A 22,661-nucleotide genomic window follows, 5' to 3' on the forward strand; every position below is an offset into this window, starting at 1 on the left:
TGACGACATGCATTCAATTTACAAAGAAAAACTGCTTGCTACACAATTTGTGGCAAATTTCTGCATACAAAAAGTGAAGACAAAAAAAGCTACTTTTCTCACTCTTGAACAAGTCTGAAATGCAGGTTAAACTAAGAAGAATTGTAAGTAACGTGTGGCCCATATTTGAATGTTTCTTGAAAACACAATCTTTGGTTGTTTTCCACATTTGGTGCAAAACTCTCTGTGGAAAGATGGAACATCACTTACACAAAGCAGAGATGATCACTTCAAACGAGACACAGATTTTTCAGATGCTATAAGTTCACCTTTAGGGACAGAGTCAAGTTCAGTGCATGTTGAAACTTTCTAATTGAGCCCATCAGAGAAATGTCAGATATAAATAAAATTGCTGAAAGCATCTTCGCATTAAAATTTGGATGACCTTTACTCACCACCAACAATGACAAAATCAGTTAAGAGAGAGTGATGGGAAACTGTCTAGACTTTGGTTCTCTTCACAAATATCTTTCCTTCTTGTTGTTGGGTCTTTTATGGCTCAAAGTCTTTGTCAAAGATAGCCTATGGTTGACACGAAAAGCTACTGTTACATGAAGTTCCGCTCATGAGGGTGTGTCTACAAATTGAAGATTCACAACATGCCGAAATGTGTCAACACCTCGGTTCAAGTTTCTTGAATTATTTACCAAAATCTCTCTTTAAACATGACTTGCCTATTGATCCTGCCTATAGATTTTCCACTTCACACTATGCTCAGGGACTGACGGGGGAAGAAATCTGATTTCTTTCCAGCAACGACCAGCGATAGGAATTTTTTCGATGAGTTATAGCGCTGTATCGGAACCATCACAGACTGCAGAAATCAATCAAATGGCCCACACATTTCTCTCACCCACGAGGGAGAAAAGAAATAGAAACGATTTCTAGCTCTGTGCCAAAGATGTTGTTTATGGGCAGTGCAGTCGATTTCGGCTTTCCGGGGGTGCGCAATGACATAGTTCCAGGGAATTGAGTGCAGTTTTTCCCCCAAATATTTATCCAGTAACTTCTGTCGATGGCTGATAAAAATGTCTGCAGTATGATTTGATCAATCCAAAGCTGACTGTTGGATCACTCTCACTACAAATTGTTTAACAAAAAGAAGAAGAAACATCTTGAGGTTTTCGCCAAGACCTCTTTGCCTGATGGTTATAGAAATGTTTCTGATGGTATTAATATAAATATTCATGTTATTGTTTTCTTTTTGGGGTGGAACAGTTTCAGTAAAAAAAAAAAGTAAAATATCTGGAAATGGACAAAAGTGATGGACAACTATGAATATGAATTGTATCAATCTGCAGATGTATGCAGGAGCACGCAAGAGCAGATAGGCCACAAAATATGTGAAACACCCATATAAACACTACCATGAAGCTATCAGAAGGATAGGGATGAATGATGGAATACAAGATCACAGCTAATCAGCTCAAGGTAATTTTGCTCAGTTCATCAAATATTTCGGTATATCCTGTAATACCTACAATATCTAACACAACACTATGTGCTATGTATACATGACAAGGTCAGGACGACCGTAGCCTCTCTGAAATCTAAAAACCTCTCCCTCGTTAGCATGGTGAAAGCCATCAGGCCACGCAAGGACGCACTCAAATTGATGAAGGTCCCAATGAATCTAGCCTCACTAACGAAATCTCAAGAAACATCTCCTTTGTTTTGTAAGCCTACAGACCTGGTACTGACTTCTCCTTGACAGAATCACAGATGTGGAAATGATCTTGAGCCGACAGCTTTCGCCCACTCTCACTTCACTTCTCTCTCCTCTCCTGTTTCTTTGCGCTGAAATTTCGATGCATTAACGGCATCTTTGAATTCAATCAAGGTCAGAACAAGAGGTGAAAGCTCTTTCACTACATCTATAGTACAAAAAAAAAGGAAAACAAAAACAACAACACCACAAAACACACCAAAACACGTTTTCCATTTTGGATTCTGAATAAACATGCCTATAACACAAACAGTACGAAATGAGCTTGTTTAACTTTAAAAACACTTTTTAATCTTGATTTCTTCTATCAAACTCATGATTGAGACTAACTTCATATCTGTTTTTGAAAAAAGTTGCTTCATGCTTTGAAAATATTCAACCAATTTTACCTGTTTAAAGGGACTGTACAGTACTGGTTGAGGTGGGGATTCATATTTTGAACATTCCTAGGTGAGATAATGAGAAACCTCTTATGAAATATGAAAGAGCATGTAATTCTAAGAAGGATTCAACTTTTATTTTATGAAAATTGGTTTTCAAATGGCTGAGATATCCCAAAAAGTGCTTATAATAAAAGGCGACAGGCCACGCCTTTTATTACGATCCCTTCGTTTCACCTTGTGTTTGGATATCTCAGCCATTTCAAAACCAATTTTTATCAAATGCACTTTTGATATCAGTTAGAATTGCAAGAGCTTTGACATCTCATAGAGTGGTTTCTGAATATCTCGCAAAACGTTAAAAGCTAAATACTCACCTCAACCAGAACTGTACACACTCTTTAAAGTCACAAAATGGAAAATAGTTCTGGGATATACTCTACAACTGGCATGTTCAAAGTACATATAAATGGTATAATGACAACTGAGTATCAAGTTCAATTCACTCTTTTTCATAATTGAAGACAAATTTTACATTTAAAACATAGGGGAGAGGCTTATCCTTATTCAATATTAACACAAGCAGGTCTGTTCCAAAAAGTACTAGACGTAACTACTTACTACTTATTTCAATGGTGATTTCTCAAAATGAAATTCTTTTAGATCTGATCATTCTGATGGAGGTTTATTGAGTAAAGGATTCTTTCTAATTAGATGAAGCCCATCGCAGGAAAAGATGTTCACGACCATAAATGCTCACTGTCTAGAACTCTTCTGCATCTTAACTCGGAATCAATCTATATCTACTGATTGAAATAATACTTCTAACAGCTCATTATTTTTTTTTTGGGGGGGGGATGGGAGGTTAATGATTTGACACCTTTGTTGCATCTGCTGAGATTTACATGAACGGCAGACACCCTCTTGGGGTCTAGCAGAGGGGAGGAGCGCAGACCAGCTGTCTGCAAACCTTGTGCAAACTTAGAACAGATACCCTGACATTCTTCCTCAGACTACCTGGGGTGAGATGACGGATCCCAACACCCTGGCTGCCATGTAACCTTCGTGATGTGCCAGATATAGCACAGTGACAAGTACATTGTACCCTCTCAGCTGCAAAAAAAAAAGAAGAATGTTTCAGTTACACGTAGACAAGAATGTTATTGTGCACACCCTTCTATCTTCCCTTCTTTAAAAAGCAGACGTGAATAGTGTGAAATTACACTTGCTCTCATTCTCTCTAGTTTTTACATTCCTACCTGTGCAATTTTGGATTGAGAATGATATTCAGGATGTACTCATCATGATATCTATTCCCCTTTTCAGCACTCTATCCTACATACAGTCAAACTCGGATACCTCGAATTCGTCGGGACTGAAGAAAATGGTTCGACGTACGCGAATTTCGAGGTACGCGTACGTCGAATTTTCTTCGACTTATCCGATGTTTATCGATGTTCGACGTTTATCGATGTTCAACATGGTGTCTGTTATAGTGCCTACTGATTGTTTGCATGCTTGTCAATTTGAATTGAATCAACTTTTATATGAATGAATTGAGTGAAAATCGGAAATGAAATCAAAATTTCAGAAATAAAGATTTTGGTGGCCCGATCGCGCCACCAAAAAAAAAAAAAAGTCGGATGTTTGCCTTTACTTTTGAAAATGAACAGCGGTAACAATCGGCTACGTAAGATGCTAAAATAAATGTCAGAGTTTTGCGTTTAATTGTGGAAATGAATGACGGTAATATTCGACTCGGTATGATACTAAAATAAATGTCAGATGTTTGCTCATACTTTTGGAAATGAATAACGATAAGACTCAGCTCCGTATGGTGCTAAAACTAATGTTAGATATTTGATTTTGCGTTCGGAAATGAATAAGGATAACATTCGGCTCCGGAAGACGCTGAAATAAATGTCGAATTTTTGCTATGACGTTCGGAAATGAAAAACAAGAACATTCAACTCCGTACGATGGTTAAATAAATGTCGGATGTTTCCTTATACTTTCGAAAGTAAATAGCAATAGCATTCGGCTCCGGAAGATGCTAAAATAGATGTCAGATGATCGTCTTTATGTTCGGAAAAAAATAGCGGTAATATCCTGCTCCATCATGTCCATATGATGCTAAAATAACTGTCTGATGTTTGCTTTTAAATTTCGAAATGAATAACAGTAACATTCAGCTGCGTTTAATGGTAAAATCAATGTTGTGATGTTTGCTTTGACGTTCGGAAGAGTAACAATAATATTCAACTCCTGACAATGACGAAATAAATGCTGGATGTTTGATTTTATGTTCGAAAGTAAATTGCAATAACATTTAGCTCCGGAAGATGCTAAAATAAATGTCGAATGTTTGCTTTGGTGTTCTGAAGTGAATAACAATAATATGCAACTCCGTACGCAGATAAAATAAATGCCGGATGTGTGCTTTTACGTTCGGAAGTAAATGTCAATAGCATTCAGCTCCGGAAGATGCTAAAATACAAGTCGAATGATTGCTTTTACGTTTGGCATGTTTGGAAGTGAACAGCAGTAGCATTCTGCCCCATACGATGATAAAAAAAAATATTGGATATTTGCTACGGCACATTTCAAAATAAATATCAGTAACATTCAGCTATACGTTTCATGGTCCAAAATGTCTGATGTGTGCCTTGACGTTCAAAAATGAAAAACAGTAACATTCGGCTCCGTGCGATGATAAAATACTTGTCAGATGATTCATTTCACTTTCGGAAGTGGACAGCAGTAACATTCGGCTCCGTTCGATAATGAAATAAATGTCGGATGTTTGAAATGAATAACGGTAATATTCTGCTCCGTACGATGCAAAAATAAATAACAGATTGTTGCTTTAACATTTGGAAATGATTAATGGTATTAATCCGCTCAGTTAGATGCTAAAACAAATAGCGGATGTTTGCTTTCACGTTTGGAAATGGATTAGGATAGTATTCAGCTCCGTAAGATTCTAAAATGAATGTCGGTTGTTTGCTTTTACATTTAAAAATGAATAACGGTAACTTTCGGCTTTTTTACAATGCTAAAACAAATGTTGGATGCTAACAAATGTCAGCAAATGCTCCCATTTTCTCATTTCAAACGTAAGTTTTGACCTCAATATATGGGCATCAACTTTTATAATAATATCTACGCCTATTTGTCAAATCTTTAAACACAGAGTAAGATGATTGAATTTTCTATTCATTTGTTTTAGACATGGACATCTGTATCACTTCAATAGTGCTTAATATTAATTTGTCTATGTTTAGTAGGACCGATTTAGTTTTTCTAATGTTTTTCCTGATTTTTTTTTTTGTCACCAGATTTTACTTTCGACCACCAGAAAATAAAAATCAATGATATTGGTGGCCCGATAAAACTTAGTGCGGAGCCCTGTGTATTCTATTCTTCATTGTGATCGGCCTATACTTCCAGATTTTCATAATCGCATTGCTGGAAAAAAAAGTTTCAGTGCTTGCGTTCTCGGGCAAATAAACTTCATGAAAGGCAAAAAAAAATAGTTAAAAAAAAGGCACTACGAGGGAGATTGATGTTTTGACAGTGGAGCGTGATTAATGGCAAAGATATGACTGTCAACGTAAACAGGTGCGCCCCGTCTGTTGAGAAATCTACGCGCACGGTATGACTGTCTCGATCAAAAATCAAAACACAGTGGTTAAAGAAAAGCAAATGATGGGGCAGCGCGTAGTGCTATCGTAAAGCACTCCATTGGCACGGGTGCTATGTGCATACCATGTTCGTGTGTTGGTAGGTGTTGGGGATTTTCCTTGTCAGCTGTGTATCGGGTATTTCTTCTTGGGTGCGCGATTGTTCTGGTCTCAGAATATTTACAATCGAGAGTGAAAACATTTGTGACATGTCTTCGCTGTCCACGTGCGCTTAATCGGAGATGCTGAGTGATGTTTACAATTTCGATTCGAGCAACGTGCTGGGAAAAACAATAAGTTAATTAAGATCGGGACATTAGATTTCCCTTCGAGGTAACCGAACTTCGAGTTATCTTTTTCGAGCTACGCGAATTTTAATACACGGAAACTCCATAGGAACAATCGGGACTTTCATTCTGCCCCCAAGGTAAGTGATATTCGGCTTATCCGACGTCGAGGTATCCGAGTTTGACTGTAATATAACCACACTCTTATTCTCTCTCTCTCTCTCTCTCTCTGCCCCTCCTCTTTAACAGCAAGGCATTCTGCTCACTATTTTGATGTCTGTAAGAGCTTAATATCTACTTTTGATGACTAGCCCTAACTGCCTAAATTTCTGTGCATACAAATGCTGCACACAGTTTATTATTATTGATGCTGTTGAAGCTATTTTTAGGATACTGCAACACATCTCTACAATATCTACCCCCTACAGTGATCCTCCGCCCCTACCCCAATCCTACCCATCGCTACTCTACCTACGTCCAGCCTATACTCGTGACTGACACATCCTATCAAACTAACTCTTCATGATGGTAATGATCACGTCTCCACAGACTAAAACGGGGCAAATTAGTGGGCTGGTAGGTCATCCACTCTGCTACCATAGAAACTACTTGGACAAGATGATGCTATGACCTTAGATGGGATTAAATGTCAACTGAGATGGGTGGGTATTGCAAGAGATGTTAGGGAAGGCGTAGGCACCAGTGGTCTTCAAGAAGAGAGGAAAATGAGAAGACCAGGCACCTTTGTTTTTGACAATGAAAAAAAAAAAAATGAATAAGGCTACTGAATTACCAGAAGATCATGTTCACTTGGCACAACTAATCTGTCATATTCTCCCCTTCCCCCCCCCCCCCCTTCTCTGTCTTTCTCCTTCATGTTTTTGTCATGAACTTCTAGGAAACAAAATTGTGTAAAGGGAAAGTATTGCACCTTCATCAGCATGCCAGAAGTTACAAGGCTTCCTGAAGAGACTTGCATGTTTTGTACGTCACAACAATTGCAGCAACCACTACCTCAAAGATGTCGCACCACGTCAGCTGATGAGTGGCTACTGCTCTGGTGGCTGCAATGATCAACATTTGCAGTAGTTGTGAGATTTTTTTTTTTTTATGAAGGCCCCCAAAATCTACCTAAAAGTCATGGCTTTGTCCATAAACTATGCAATTTGATGACAAGCCACTGTACAGAATCATGTGGGACACAACAGCATGGTAACAGAGCCCTGCCTCTGACATACAACTGAATAAGTCAGTCTTAGCCGTGTTTTACAGTGAACTGAAGGGAAGAACAAAATCTTCCCGATGATGATTTGACCAAAGGGACGTAATCAAGGGCTAGCCATGACCACCTTGGAGCCATGACCACCTTGGACCACTGATGCAGGTGACAACTCTTATATGGCTTGCTGGTTGCAGTTGCAGCTAGGTTGTGACATGTATCTCAGTGGTGGTCACATCTCTGTCCTGTACATCTTCATAACTCCTCCTGGAGGGCATTTCATGAAGCATTTTAGTCGGATATTTTTCTGACAAACTGTTACAAGCTACGGAAAACCTTGCATCTGATTGGCTGAGAGCAAATTTGTCCGACAACTTTGTCGGACAAAATGCTTCATGAAATGCCCCTCCTGGTGGAATAAAAACTTCCAGCTTCAGCATGTAATGGCAGGTTAGATGTCCTTCACCCCGCTATGGCTAAATATATCTAAGAAAAGCTCCAATGTTTCTCCTACAGACACCCAGTCTCCTCCTGTCAGATGAGACAGGAATAGGACCTGGTGAAATCAGGGCAAGGGTAACATGCATATTTATAACGCTCTGTGGGCTGGCAGGTTTTTGAGGCCAAACCAACATTATGCAGTCTGCGGTCTGATGACTGTATCAACAAATTATATTGAGCAAAGGAGAGCAGAGGTGCAGACAAAGATGCCTGTCACTGTAATATGATGTCCTTGAAAAAAGAGCAGACAGCCCCAAATTGGCGCATAATATCTTGACTAAAAACCTCTTTCCTTCACGTCGGAGAGATACAAAATCTGCATGAACTTCAGACAACATCTCTCAAGGTCTACAATGCCGGGCCTTCACACTCCACCTGAAAAATTTTGCAGGCAGAGAGGAACAGAGAAATTATGAGCAACATAGACAGAAGGGGAGCTGCAGAATTGTGCGGAACACTGCTGACTTTGGAGGAAGTATTTCAGCAAGTAGCAGCCTCAAGTTTATCCTAAAAATAATCCAGCGCTTACACAGGGCGCAATGAAAATTAAATGCAAAGAGCGCAGCACACTCGCTGTCATGTTCATGTGAGTCATATCTTCTTTTCCCCCAACGGATCCAAATCTAATGTGTTAACTTGTGTTCATTCCACATCCACCTGCTTAATGCAGAACAGCTTTGAGCTGCATAACAGAAAAAATGGCTATCAGCAACAGGTTCTACAAAGCATGTTTACAAAGTGAAAGAGTTGGACCATTACCTGTGAAACAAGTTTAAACTAAAAAAAAAAAAAAAAAAAAAAAAAACCTTCTTCCTTTAAGTTTACACAAGTTGCCAATCTGAATTAATTCTGGTTTGGTGATAGTGAAGTAAATGCACAACCATTAGATCAATCTTTTTTTTTGTACAGATTTTCATGGGCTTTGTCTGTTCAGGAAAGAAATGCATAATAGCCACAAATAACTCAATCATTACTTGATGTCATAAAAAGACATAAATAAATTTAATGTGTATAGTACAAATAAAAATTGCAGAATTTTAAAAATTAAGAATTTTAAAAATTAAAAATTGCAGAATGTTGAACAAGGCATTCCCCCCCCCCCCCAACAAAAAAAAAAAGAAAAAAAATCCTAAAAACTGGCCAAAAAAAATGTTTCTGCAAGGAATCCAGTCAGTGTACAGTGATTTGAGCATTCTCTTGCAATAATTCTGGGGAACTTTCTTTGTTTTCAACAAGCACTGTCATATGATATATCAGATAAAATTTCTCAAAAGGTTCACTAACAGGGTTTCCAAAAATCTTGACAACCTTTGCCTTGGACAGAATCCTAGTGTGATTTTCACTTCACACACCGACAGCCTATCCATCCATACCTCAAGCTCTTAGTCTCCTCTCAAGGGTATCTAATCTTTATCAAAGTTCAGCCTTAAAGGTTGCTTAATTCTTTCCCCTCATAATCCCCTGAAAAAAAATTATGAATCATTTTTCCATGATTAGAAATTCCAAGGTTCTTTTTCTGTGTTGTCGTTGTTGGGGGGCAAAAATATGCCCCTCTCCAGGGGCAACAATGATTATCCATTACACCAGCAAGGTTTAACCCCGCCTCCAAATCAGCCTCTGTGATTACACGTTGCCAGGTGATGGCGTGCATTCGGTCACGTCTAGATTCCCAGTTGCCCTTTACCTCTGCAAAGATTAGCTGCATCCACCTGTTCAAAGGTATCCAAGTTTTGACATATTTGGCATGGTAATTACCTAAATTTGTAATTTTCTTCCAAATGACAACTTGGTTTTGTTACAGAGAGAGAAAGTTCAAGTGGATGATGCACATGCTGCCCCTCAGCATCTGCCAAAAAAAAATGTTTTGTTGTCCTCATCCTAAAGCCACTACGTTACAGTTAACCTCTCCTCTCTTTTGCCCTCACTCTTCAAGTCCTGTATGTTTAACTTATAAGGATGAATATAAAAAGGTATTCTGTATAACAGTGACTGTCTTTAGCGTCTGCAAAACATTAAGACAGAAAACGTGGGCTCTGTACAAACTTGTGGCGGCGAAAACCCGATTTTACGTGAATGATCGCTGACTCACGGAGGTTCCAAGTACGCATAATCCCAAGAATTAGACTGTAAAGAATGTACATCCTCTTCAAGGAATCCTAATCTCATACATAAACCTATTTGGATATATGTTACAGGTCTTCAACAGCTTTTAATTCAGTTATGGGTGGGGGAAGAATGTGAAATGTGATCCCATGAATGCAGCAATGTTGCAAGGAGGGAAAAAAAAATCTTTATGCAGTTCTGTGATGAGCAGTGTAATGCTGCAATAAATCTGCACATCCAGCTTAAGACACAGCCTTGGTAATGATCCCTCATCAGGCTAGACTCAAAGTCTACTGTAACATTAAAGCAGAGGCGGGTAGGGATTTACACTTATTCATCACCGACTAGAACACAGGCCCATTGCATCTTTCCTCCCCCCACGTACTGCATTTCCTATGCTGCATACGCCCTTGAGGGCTTCCCACCCATCTTCAAAATCTTTGTCGGTTGAAGAATTTGTGCTTCCTGCTCCTCCTATGGAGCAGATTATTATTCAAAGAGTCTTAGACTGCCATTTCTGCAAATAGATCATTACGCACATTCTCAACTTAATTCTCCTGGTTTACTCACTTGAAGAAGATGAGGCAAGTGGTGCTTTTGAACATCAGCACCATTAGTGATTGACAGCTCTATCGCAGCAACTTTTGAGGAAATTATTGAGATGTCGGAAGAGTTATTGAGTGTGACACAACAAGTGCCTTACTGCAGACACAGAGGCAGTCTACAAAGAATCATTTTTCTGAGCACAAGTGTTTGGGTTACATTTTATTTGGGGGCATGGGGTTGAGTTAAATAAGTGAAAAGGAAAATTTTGTCATTATTGTCTGGGGAACATCATCAACTTCATGCCAATCTGAAATGATGCTGATTTGCAGCATGTGACCAAAATCCCACATTTTTTTTTTATTATTCTTTTTTTTTTAGGAGAAGTAAAGGATTTGGTACAAACCTTTTGACTGCTAGATTCCAAAACTGAGCGTGCATTCGTCATGGGCTGGTTTGGGCTTTCGTAGATACCCGCCAGGAGCTTGAGGCGGTTGCCGGGGGCGATGCCCTGCCGCCCATTGAGGGAGCACAGCCACCATCCTTCCAGACCACCAGTGTTCTGTTCGATGACCGTCACAATGTCTCCTTTCCTGAAGGCCAGCTCATCTGGCGCCTCCGCTGTGTTGTCGTAGAGAGCTTTGGCGAGGACATGCTAGAGAGACAAAAGATGAAAAGAAAAAGAAAATTCAGTTAGATCATGATTACTTCCGGTTAAGAAAACTATTAAGAGACGAAAAACAATTTGTAATGAAGCACTTCAAAAGACTGTGAACTTTTGTGAGATTAATAAGTAGTTTTTATGGATGTCAGGAGCTTCATGTCATGCAGCCTTGCTGGTCTATACACTGTATTCTCATCAGCTTTGATTTTTTTTTTCCAGCTGGTCAAATATGTCATGCTCAAAGGAGTAAAACCATATCCTCAGAAAAAAAGACATAATTGATGACATTTCATTCTATCTAATTTCTTAATGGTGGCTTGTTGGAGACAAACAATGAGAATGTGACAAAATCAGTCACTTTGTCAATAGGGGCTACAGCTATATGTTTTCTTGGCTGAGAGAACATTGATCTGTCTGTATCTCCAATGAAGTTCTGCCCAACTTTGAGAAGATATGTTCTTGAAGGGCTGGAACTATCTTCACGAAGTCTGTAACTTCCACAAGCAACCTGTTTGTATGAATTCTCACTGGTACATTAACCCTTTGAATGCTTCGAGTGGAGAATGGCACAGAAAAACCCCAAAGTGCTGTACACACTGTCAAAAGTCCCTGGCACAGAAAGAATTAAGGGTCTGGTGGTGGCTGTGAAAGGGGTAAGGGCACACTGCTCTGCTTTACAACATGGATCCCATTGGGGATTGGGAGTAACACAGTAATAAGGTAATCATCCACCTTCTGTTGGAGGGGTAAGATGTAGATGGAGTCTGATAGGCAATATCGCACCATTTTCACATCTTATTAGAGACACCTCTGAAAACTGAAAAGATGGAAGATGACTTCTAATATCCGATCTCCACTATGTAATATCATCCACGGCTGCAACACATGATAAAAACCTTGCCAAAAGTGAGGGTGTGTGCGTGTGTCTGTCTGTCTATCTGTGAGGAGGGACACAGGAATTTGTCATCCTACAAAAGAAGCAAGTCAAGGCTGCGATGCAATTTGAAGATATTACTTGGTCAATATCAGGCCAATAGTGGGTGTTCAAATGCGTGTCATACAGAGGATATTGCCTTTCTCGTAAGTAATATAGCATGAGCAGCTGGTTTCTGCTGCTTGGATATGAGACAATGTGAGACATTTCAAGGCCACTATAGGACATTAGCATATCTATCTGATGTGCTGCACAAATAAATCACTAAAATATGATGCAACTTGGTGTAAAGTTTTAATTCTATCCCTTTCTCTGCTTGCCTTTATATTGTTCATGGAATATTGAAAGAGTAACTGGACTTCTAACTTGATCTATGCCATGCACTCAATGATGTCCTGCTGAAAGTAGAAAAAAATAGCCATCTATTCAACTTGCCATCACAACATAATGCAAGTCCTTTAAATCACAAATAGCGAATAGTGAGTATTCAAATTTGTATTTCAATTGTTCCATCAAAAATCCATTCTTCTCTCTTTCTCTTCCTCTGTATCCATCTATATAACTCTCCATATATCTACATATCTATCTATCTATCTGTTTGCCTTTATAACCGGGCTGCAGGCTTGTCTTTTATTATCCTTTCTATATATTTCATTCGCTCTCCACTTTGAGAAAATACAAGAAATGGTAAGAACAAAAACAAAAAGGAGAACCAAAAATGGAGTCGATATTGCAGTCTGCTGCAAAGTGCTTTTTCTCATGGCAATGGGAGCGATGGAGTGTTTCAGGTCCGTAAATGAAACGTTGGGTGAAGTGATCCTTTGAAGGGGCTTGGAGGATTTGCGACATGACAAATGATCCAAATTCCGATGCAAGACAGTGCCTTCCCTCCCTGGATGGATATTGGTGATGGGAGCGAGGATGACAAGGAGATATATAGATAGGCGACCTTCAAAACAACTGTGTCCCATCCCTGTGATGAAAGGAAAAACTTATTTCTCTGTGCGCTTTGAGGAAATATTTCCCGAGAACACTTTGATATTTTTGCAAACAGCATAGCGAGGAGAGATAAAGAAAAAGCCTATGAATAATAAACTTGAACAGCAGAAGTTATAATCAATATACATGAACAAATAAACAGCAAAATCAGAGTCACGTTGTAACAACAACTAGATTTTGGCATATTCTCGTTAAAAAAAAAAAAAAATGTGCTTCAACTTTACCAGAGAGTCAATACCACAATAAATATGTAGGTTTTTTTAGAGGTATTACTGTCAAAAAGTTATTTCCGATAGAGCTATACAATCTTCTCACATTTGAAAAGGTATAACTTGCCTTGCTTAAACTTCCTTCTACTCAAACTTCCACTGATTTTGAGGAATTGCCAGTTCTTGGAAGAAACTTTTCCTTTCTCCTTCAAGGTGCATTCTTCTTCAACATGCTTCCATTACAAATTTTAGAGTAAAAATTCGCCAATGACAAGGCCACAGACATTTTCACAAGATTTTCTTTATGCGATTTGACACTGAAGTTGTCATAAGTGCACTTTACTGCATATCTATTTACAATATTTTTGTGTGCTGAACTATTAAATTCATGACCCAACAGTGACACGGGAAATTCTCTAAAATTAAACTTTGCGAAAATAACAGCTTTAAGAATATATACACATCAAACATGCTTGATGTGCTACACACTTATATAATGTGTGAGTATAACACACATCTATAGCTACATATTACAAATCATTTCCAGTGATATATCATATTGTCTAAAGTGGTCTAATCAATACTGCTACATTTTTCTCATCATATAACCAGCTATGACTTCAAGGTACACATACACATATAAGCAGAGGCTAATTTCAAGAAGTAACATATCACTCAAAAATATATATCGGCCGATATGATATGAAACAGGGATAGGTTTAAATACCATAACAGAACTAGGAACACAACAAGAAAGGATACTAACCTTTTTTTTTGGCATTTTTTTCCAGTTCTACAGAACCATAGCAAAGTTTTCATATTTTCAACATGTTTTTGTCATTTTTCTATTCACCTTCCTTATTAATAGCATACTTATGAATTTCACTTATATTATGTAACATCAATATATGCAATTATCGTCTGTAATCAAATATATATCGTATTTACATGTTTTGTTGAAAATGAAAAATAAATACATGAATAAGAATGAATGAAAGTAACAAACAATGCATATATTTTTTTCCCTTAAAAATGGAAGGGAGCCACAAATTTTTGTGAACACTATACATTGTCATACTGTCTTTGGGATTCAATCAAGCTACATTTTATGTCAAAGTAGAAGAGATATACACATGTATCTCTTTTACAATGTTATTCTGTTCATCGCATTGTGGTACTGATTTCATGACGTCTGTGTATATGAGCATTTCTTTGTATTTCTAATTATCTGTTTGTTGGAAGTGAAATAAATCAACTTGAACTTGACTGTCTTCTTCTCAGAAATCCAAGCAGTAAAAGTTATATCAAAAGCAAAGACACCATTGGAACGGCCCGTAAATTCTATAGGAGTTCTGACACAAAAGACATACATGTCAAGGAACTCAGAAATACCGGTGGAAATACCCTATCCATTTGGCTGTCACCTTTGGACACCACTGAAAAAGAGGTGAGCACAACAAACACTTCAAGAAAACACTCTCACAAGACACCTAGCAACCTGCCATGATCTAACCGCAAGAGTATGTTGACTTCTCAGCGGAAAAACAGTATGGAAGGCAATCTCTTCTCTTGTTCTTGTTCTAACTCTGCATGGCGTCTGAGTGATTTCCACTTTTCACTAAACTAGGAGGGGAGAGGAGAGTTATTGACAGGATGTGTCAACAAATGACAATAAGTTTGAAGATTCCCTCAACCGCAAATTTGTTATTGACTAGCTACAGACTTCCAAGAAAGCAGTTTTCATTTTTTTTTTTAAAAGAGTGAATGAAGACTGTCAGTAGAAACTCCAGGAATACACGCAGACACCTGTTTACAGCAAATTTGGACACACTTGTGTCCGTTAATCTGACAGCAGCGTCTGGGTATAAATGCTCAAATAGAATCAAAACTCACCACATGAGCGTAAACATCCCGAATGTAATAGACCAGGCGTGTTCCATGATACACCATGGTGAGCTGGGTTTCCGAGTGCTGCCCAGCAGGGAAACAGGGAAAGAATGAAAGTGTCAAGTGTTGTAGCTCGTCCCTTTCCTCTCCAGTTTGGAAGGGGAGAGAGGAAAAAAAAGAAGAAGGAAAGGATCCCAACTTGACAAGAACTGTTATAAGATGAAGCTATTCCTGGTGGCAAGAATGAAACCACTTTGCTCACTGTCCTAGAAAGCAGTGGTGTCCACGCTTCAGTCCAGCAGGCAAGCTCTTTTGGGAACGGCACCACTTCGCGGGAGTGACACTGACAGAGTGATGCAGTGTTTGCTAAAGCAGGGGTGCGGGGACACACACAGAGGAGACACGACAGCACGCTGCAGAGGCTGGAGCTCCTTAGCGATGCATCCTTGGGGCGGGGTATGCAGAGTTCATTGCCCACGCATGCAAGTAGAAATGCACACACACACACACACACAACTCTGATATTTTTACACACATAGAAGTGAGCATGTAGCATCAGCGGGGGAATCTGCACACGCAGGGCAAACAGGACCAGCAACGAAGAACATCCCCTTCGTCACTTAACGTCACTTAACTGCAAATCCCTGTTTCTTAACTTGCTTGGGCAATATCTGATCCTTATCAGCGCTCGACACCTAACCCAAACCAAATGAGGGGATTGAGGCCTTCCCCTTAACCTCACTCTATTTATCTACCCCCACCCCCCCCCTTCTTCCCCCCCCCCCCCCCTTTCTCTCATTCCTCCTAAGGTTAATGACGTCACTGGTTATTCCCCCACGACTTAAGGGAAAAAGTGTAGAGGACGGGGTTAGGCTGTCCTTCCTGATTTAACTTAAACATGTCATCGTGACATTGACACTTAGAGTGGCTGGAAAATCTGTCCAAAAAAAACCCTGTGAGGCAAGGCTTCCCCTCCCCCCCCCCCCCCCATACATTCTAAGAAAACACCATTGAAAGAAAGGCCCATGTATGACCTATACACTTTAAGATCTTATGTTGCCAGTCTCATTATATTCTAAGTGTGTTTCTTGAATATGAATACTCTTTTAAGATCACTTTTTTATAAGATTGCTCTGAAAACTTTAATTTTCATGTCTTTTCTCAAAACAAAGACACTGTTTGCAGTTCCCAACAGACATTAAGACAAGACTTTGACATCATTACTTCACAATTCTCTCACTGACTGGAACATCAGGAAATATACAAATCAATTTTTGCTCGATAGTAGAAGAGCTACATTTGTCAGTGAAAAGGTCATCACTGCCAAATTTTAATGACTCTAGAACAATCTGCTGCAAAAGATTTTTTTTTTTTTTTTTTTTTTGGGGGGGGGGGTCTTAAATCTATTTGAAAAGAAGGAGCTCTATAGGGGAAAAGTGAAAGAAAATGACTGCAGATGTCCCGCGACTACCAAAGCTAAGGGGAGCGAGGTGATTGACTTGAATAATCCCATCACTTATATGTCCATCTTGTTGAGTGACATGTTTGACTAATTGATTCCGGCAGCCAATAATCTACTATACCAGAGGGAAGGCTAGATCCAGTTGCCTACTCTCCTTCTGCAGGTCCAGAGTCCTAATTCGCCCTCGTGAGTCCAGGTGGTGAACGACCGCGTCAATTTTACAATACGCAACATGCGTCCAGAGGCAGATATACTGTAAAACCAGAAATTTTTGTGAGCATGAAATTTTTGCAAAATTTGCGAGGAGCCAAGATTTTTCCAAATTTACATGCATACAAAAGTTCCTATCTACACTACATACATTGAATGCATTACATGCAATTCGCGAAAATTTTATGCTGTGAAAAAGGCTGTTGGCTCCACTTTGGGAAAATTTCTTGCCACATATATGTCTGGTTTTACAGAAGCATGCTCACACAGCCTCCTATACAAGATTCTGCACTACCTTGCAAGGTTTTTTTTTTTCTTCCATGTGACTCAGTCTTGAGTAAGACTATACATAATGTCCTGATTTCTGTGACAAACAAAGATGAGAATGCGACATGTGATCTATCAGGATACTCCAGCTCTACCTCACATGAAAATCAATTCTCTGTACAGCAACCAAGTGCGGTGCTTTAAGCTTTAATTTACATGCTGACAGACTTGTAATAGAGAAATATTCGAAACTCGGTGGTCTGAAATAATGATGTTGATATCCTCAGGGGATCAAAAGGCATTTAGAATATGCAGGTGTGCAATGGATTACGTTCTTTCACTTAACCTTTCACCCCCGTGTGCACTGCATTCAGGCAGTTACTGTACCAATCACTGGATCAACTCTGATTCAAATCATACTTCATAAATTTGCATATTTGCCCATTTCTCACAAAACAAGATTGGCTCAAAACCAAAGGTGGTATTAAAAGAGTCACTATCATCAGCAACAATATTTCACGCTGAGTAATGCTTCAAGTTATTAATGTTGCTTTTCTTGAGCTGAAAAAAATCCTTTTCTCAGAGGCAAAATTACACCTCAGTTCTGCTAAAGTGCTTGAAGCTTGAAATTATAAAGAAACATACTTTTATATAGTCAATTTGAGATTGAAATCTTAAACTGTTATGAAAATAAAAAAATTGACGTACGTGGGTGAAATGACCTTAGAACTAGAAAGTCACATCACTCTGTCCTCAAAGCCTTCCAGGTAACATCCACCACGTCGGAATATCGCACCGCTCACCGACTATCGCATCGATATCGGCAGCATGGTGCTTCCTGTGACGCAAACCGCACGGTATTCTCCTTTCTGACCCTCTTTCGACCCCCCCCCCCCCCCCCACCATCCTTTCCTTCTCTACGTCTACAAAGTATCTTTCGGCCGTCAGCCTGTGTTAATAATATACCCAGGAAGTGGCTTGGCTTTGCTAATGTTGTCAACGAACGCCGAGGCAAACTGACTATCACTCACAGAAAAAAGACATGGGGGAAACAGCGCTCAATTTACACTTTTCAACTCCCTCACGTCCTACTCAGAAAGCTTGTGATTATTTGTAGATATGCAATAGTCCCTGCCAATTCATTTGTCTGTCTAGTTTGTTTCTACTTGCCCAATGAGTTGCTAAGATATTCTGTCCTGTTGAGAAGCAGGAGTCTAAACATTTGATGGGCAAATAACACAGGGAGGCATTAGGGCAAACATTAGGTGTTACATTTCATATTCGGGCTGTTTGCAACTCTGGAAGAAATACACAAGAGTGTACAGCGATTTGCCAGATGGAAATATAAAACCGTATTTCAACGAACATTTCCACGCATACGGGATGTCATGGGAAATAACCACTGCATCAAAAATTTGATCTCCTACAGCAAATATTTAGACAATGAAAACTAAACATCAATATATTTGAAGATATCTTTGACAGTAGCAGAAAGCGATATTTACAAATTAGGTATGTAAGGAATCTGTTCACTTACAAATGATATTTTCCTTCCTTTCAAACTAATCTTGACAGATGTCCCACGAATGTCTACAATATAACTTTCGAAGTGATTCAATTATGTTTCACTATTTGATTTGCGCATGTGTGTGTGTGTGTATGTGTGTGTGTGTCTGTTTGTGTGTATAATCCAGACAATATTTGGTCATCCTTTGACCACATATTTTTGTTTTGATACAATTTTGCTAGATGAACTCTAGTCAATTAGGTCTTATATCTACAATGTATCATGTATAGAACTATAAATAATTTACTTTCATGATACAAGATGGTCCTCTCCTACCCTTAAGCTTTAGGATGGAAATATGATTAATTCAATGCATCACAGCGAACGAGTGATCAGTCAAGCTAACGTGGAGGCGCTGATAGCAATGACCAGATATCTACCTTTAAGCCACACACACACACACACACACACACACACACACACACACACACACACACACACACATACATCCCAACTTATATATATCTTGCCCGCCAGTGATGATGCCTGTATTCATCGGAAGGAAATGACATAATGAGAGATAAAGGCAGGGCTCTTATGCTGATCACCGCGGCAACCCTCCACCACAGTCACTGTCATCCATACAAGGACTACACCATCCTGACGTCATCCTCTTCACCGCGACGATAATCGTCTTCAGTCTTGACCCGGGTATAACAACACCATTATTAAGTTCCATCAATTCCTTACATCTCATTCACAAGGTAAACACACGATACGCGTGGGAGTTGCTCTTACTGGTTTTCACTAACAAACTGGCCAAGGTTTGTACACTGACCATTTCTCTCCCATTGGCACCACCTTGAATGACTGGGCAAACAGTTCACAAGTCAAGTGCATCTTATTTGTTCTTCGTTTCACATCCCTCATTATAATAAGTCCTACTAGTAAAGTGGGCCTAAGGACAAACACACCATGACTACATGTGTTTGGGAAGATTAATGCTCTGAGAAAAAATATACTGGATGACAAGTAGGGATGAAAGATTAACTGTCAACTACTTGAAAAAAGAGTGTAAATAACAAAGATCTATGCACAATGACACACTGTCAAGATGTGTGTGGGGTTTTTAAAGTTTGGTAGGAGAGAACAATGACCATTACCGGCTTTGCTACAAAAAGCACCTTGGTCAGCAGATTTACCCTGACCCTTACAAAAGTAACACAACTGACTGGTTTAGTCACAAATGTTGAAAGATGTTGCCATGACAACCAGACTTTGATAACAAGTTGGGGTGTTCTCAACATTGTCCCCCTTGAATTTCTTCACCGCTAAAGAGTTTTCAAAGTGAAAACAGGGAATGGCAGAGAAAAATCAATCTGACTGCAACATCATACAATGTGGCGTGACCTATCAGCAGGAATAGTCAGGAATCATAAAGCATCGTCCGTCAAGCAATCAAAATATTTCACCAGGAAGTTGTCAAGGAGAGGTCATCCCTGTGTAACAACATCTCAAATTTTACAAACCTACCTCCCCTACCCCACCCTATCCCTGCAAGTGAAGCCAGTAGCACAGGCATGCTAATGAATGGGAGGCTGTACAGATTATAACGATTACGCAAGGATAGGATGGAGATAGAATGTCAGTGAGATAAAGAGGTCATGTTGTCTCCACAACAGCATGGAGAGGAACAGCAATTGCCCATATCATCTTCTTTCATCGACTAAGAAAGATAGAGAGAGAAGGGGAGATGGAAGAGGGATAGATAGATGGAAAAAAAGACAGACAACGGGATAACAGGAAAGTCTTGAATGAGGTATTATTAAAAATATATCCAGAATACTATGAAACAAATAAGCTGAAAAAAAAAACAAGAACAAAACTCTCTGACGTGGACAAATCCTTTTAAAAAAAATGTTTCCTGCATGCCTATATACTGTATTACCTCACATTGTTCACAAGGTGCCCCCATACAAACATGTCTCATGCATTCAAAAGTAGACAAATACATGTTCATATCTACTGAAAAAAGAAAAAAAAAACCAAGGCCATTACCTCTGAACGCAATCAAAAAAATTAATTAACATTTATGTTTGTATGAGAAGATTGAACATACTCTCACACTGGGAAGAGAAGCCATTAATTTCTCACCCTATGAATGAATTTGTCGAGCAATAGACTGTATTATTTCTTTTCAGCTGTAACAGATATTCCACCAAGACTCACTGATGACCCAATCCCTCACTCCATGAACAGAATGAATTCCCATGGTCAAACTATATATCTATTCTTTTTTAAGGAAAAAGAAATTGAAAATATGAACTCTGAAGTCTACCTCGACTGCGTCGTCATGGTAGTAGTGTCCACAGAGGGCAGGCATGGTAACCACCTCCCCAGTGATCGCATCCAAAGATGTTGTCATTCCACAATCCATTCTCACAATTCTGACTTTTTCTGGGGCAGGCCAGAAGGAATGCAACGGGCAGAATTGCAGCAAACCCCTACCAATGAAGGGGAGAATCTCACGTACTGAAAATGACAACTGTAAATTAGGATTCTTCGGCAGATGGGAGTTCTTGGATCAGAATCGGCATGATTAGAAGCATCGCATCATGTTCCTTTTCAAAGCAGGTCCACTGAACTGATTAGAGATTCCACACATAAGAACTTCACCCGTACAAGTGGTCTCCTTCCTTGAACGCACAAACATTGAAACTTTCGGAAGCAATAAAGTGACAACTCGTGACTGAATCAGACACAGTCCGTCAGTGATGCTCTTAAAATTTCTCCAGAAATGATAGCAACAATGGTGAATTTCATTCACAGCGATCCACCATAATCCACATCACTGTTAGCAAAGATTCAGTCCGGTTTCTACAAAGTATTTTTGTGTCAAAAACAAATCCAGGTTGAAGCAGTACTGGTGTTGAACACTGTCTCTGCTGATCTCGCGCAATATGTATAGTCCAGCACTATACACAGGATATTCAGGAGCTCCTGCGGTACAGGCTTTTAAGATCTCTCCACAACATTTGTGCCTTGTCGCCAGTTCCTGTCACACTCTTTCACATTTGCGTTAATTGCGAGACAAACAGTGGCCACATCAGATCCTGTTTCCCTGTTATCATGAGCCTGTAGCCGTCATCCTGTTATGATGAAACACAAACCCCGCGTTCCTAATCGCTGTCGGAACCCAATCAGAATCTTTCCTGCTCTGTGTAATCACAGAAGTGACAACGGTCAAACTAAAACAAGACTTTTTCCTGAAAGTGCTGTTAAAATGCCTATTTTCTTTGCAAATACCTCTTTGCCAATTTGCACATATGGCACAAAATGGTATGCATATATATATATATATATTTAAAAAAATATATTTTGGCAGCTCAGAGCACGAGTAAATTCGCAAATTTGTTTGCTCTGACTCAACAAGGAAAAACAAATTCTCTAAAACTATTTTGTCCAATCAAAAATCAGATCTGCATGCAATCAATGATGCATTGAGGAAATGTTCAACAGCAAATCGTTGTGTAAGTTCTGGGTCCTGATTGAGAACTAACTGAGAGAGCAATGCCGGCCACTGTTGACTTATGGCGTCTTGATGAAGCCAGCTACCGCAGGTTGTAGTGAATCCACTGCCATGCTTTTGCCCATGTGGAGGGATGCCATCCGATGCTGCTCCTACGTGGAAATGGGTCATCCAACTCCACCACAGCAAACAAACATCTTCCCCCCCCCCTTTTTTTCCTATGGAACCTATGAAAGAGATTAAGAGCTAGCTATCAGCAGCTGACCAATCCCTGTTGTCGGCCTGCTACTGACAGAGAGAAACTTTCAATGTCACGGAGAGCGCCGTAACACATTCCTATTGGGTCTATCATCTGTTGGTATTTGGAATTAAAGGCCACATAGTGAAATGACACAACAACAGCAAAGGTGCAGGTACATTTCAATTATATCTCACAATTTATCTCATAATATTATACATAGAAACAAAATTAAGATGACCCCCCCCCCCCCTCCCCCATGCTTCAAGAAAAT

General features: G+C 39.4%; 1 protein-coding gene across 1 annotated transcript in view; it reads right to left on the reverse strand.

Annotated features, from left to right (window-relative positions):
- LOC139716188 (breast cancer anti-estrogen resistance protein 1-like) overlaps nucleotides 1–21,384 on the reverse strand; it is a 37,641-nt gene extending 16,257 nt beyond the window's left edge. Inside the window, 2 exon segments of the mRNA XM_071627754.1 lie at nucleotides 10,888–11,136; nucleotides 20,959–21,384. Coding sequence (XP_071483855.1) covers nucleotides 10,888–11,136; nucleotides 20,959–21,057 — 348 coding nt within the window. The 5' untranslated portion in view covers nucleotides 21,058–21,384.
- Between the last annotated feature and the right edge of the window lie 1,277 nt (nucleotides 21,385–22,661).

The sequence above is a fragment of the Diadema antillarum genome, unplaced genomic scaffold (assembly GCF_040938485.1).
Source record: "Diadema antillarum isolate AM-2024a unplaced genomic scaffold, OU_Dant_1.0 scf00000062, whole genome shotgun sequence".
In the NCBI taxonomy this organism is placed as follows: Eukaryota; Metazoa; Echinodermata; class Echinoidea; order Diadematoida; family Diadematidae; genus Diadema; species Diadema antillarum.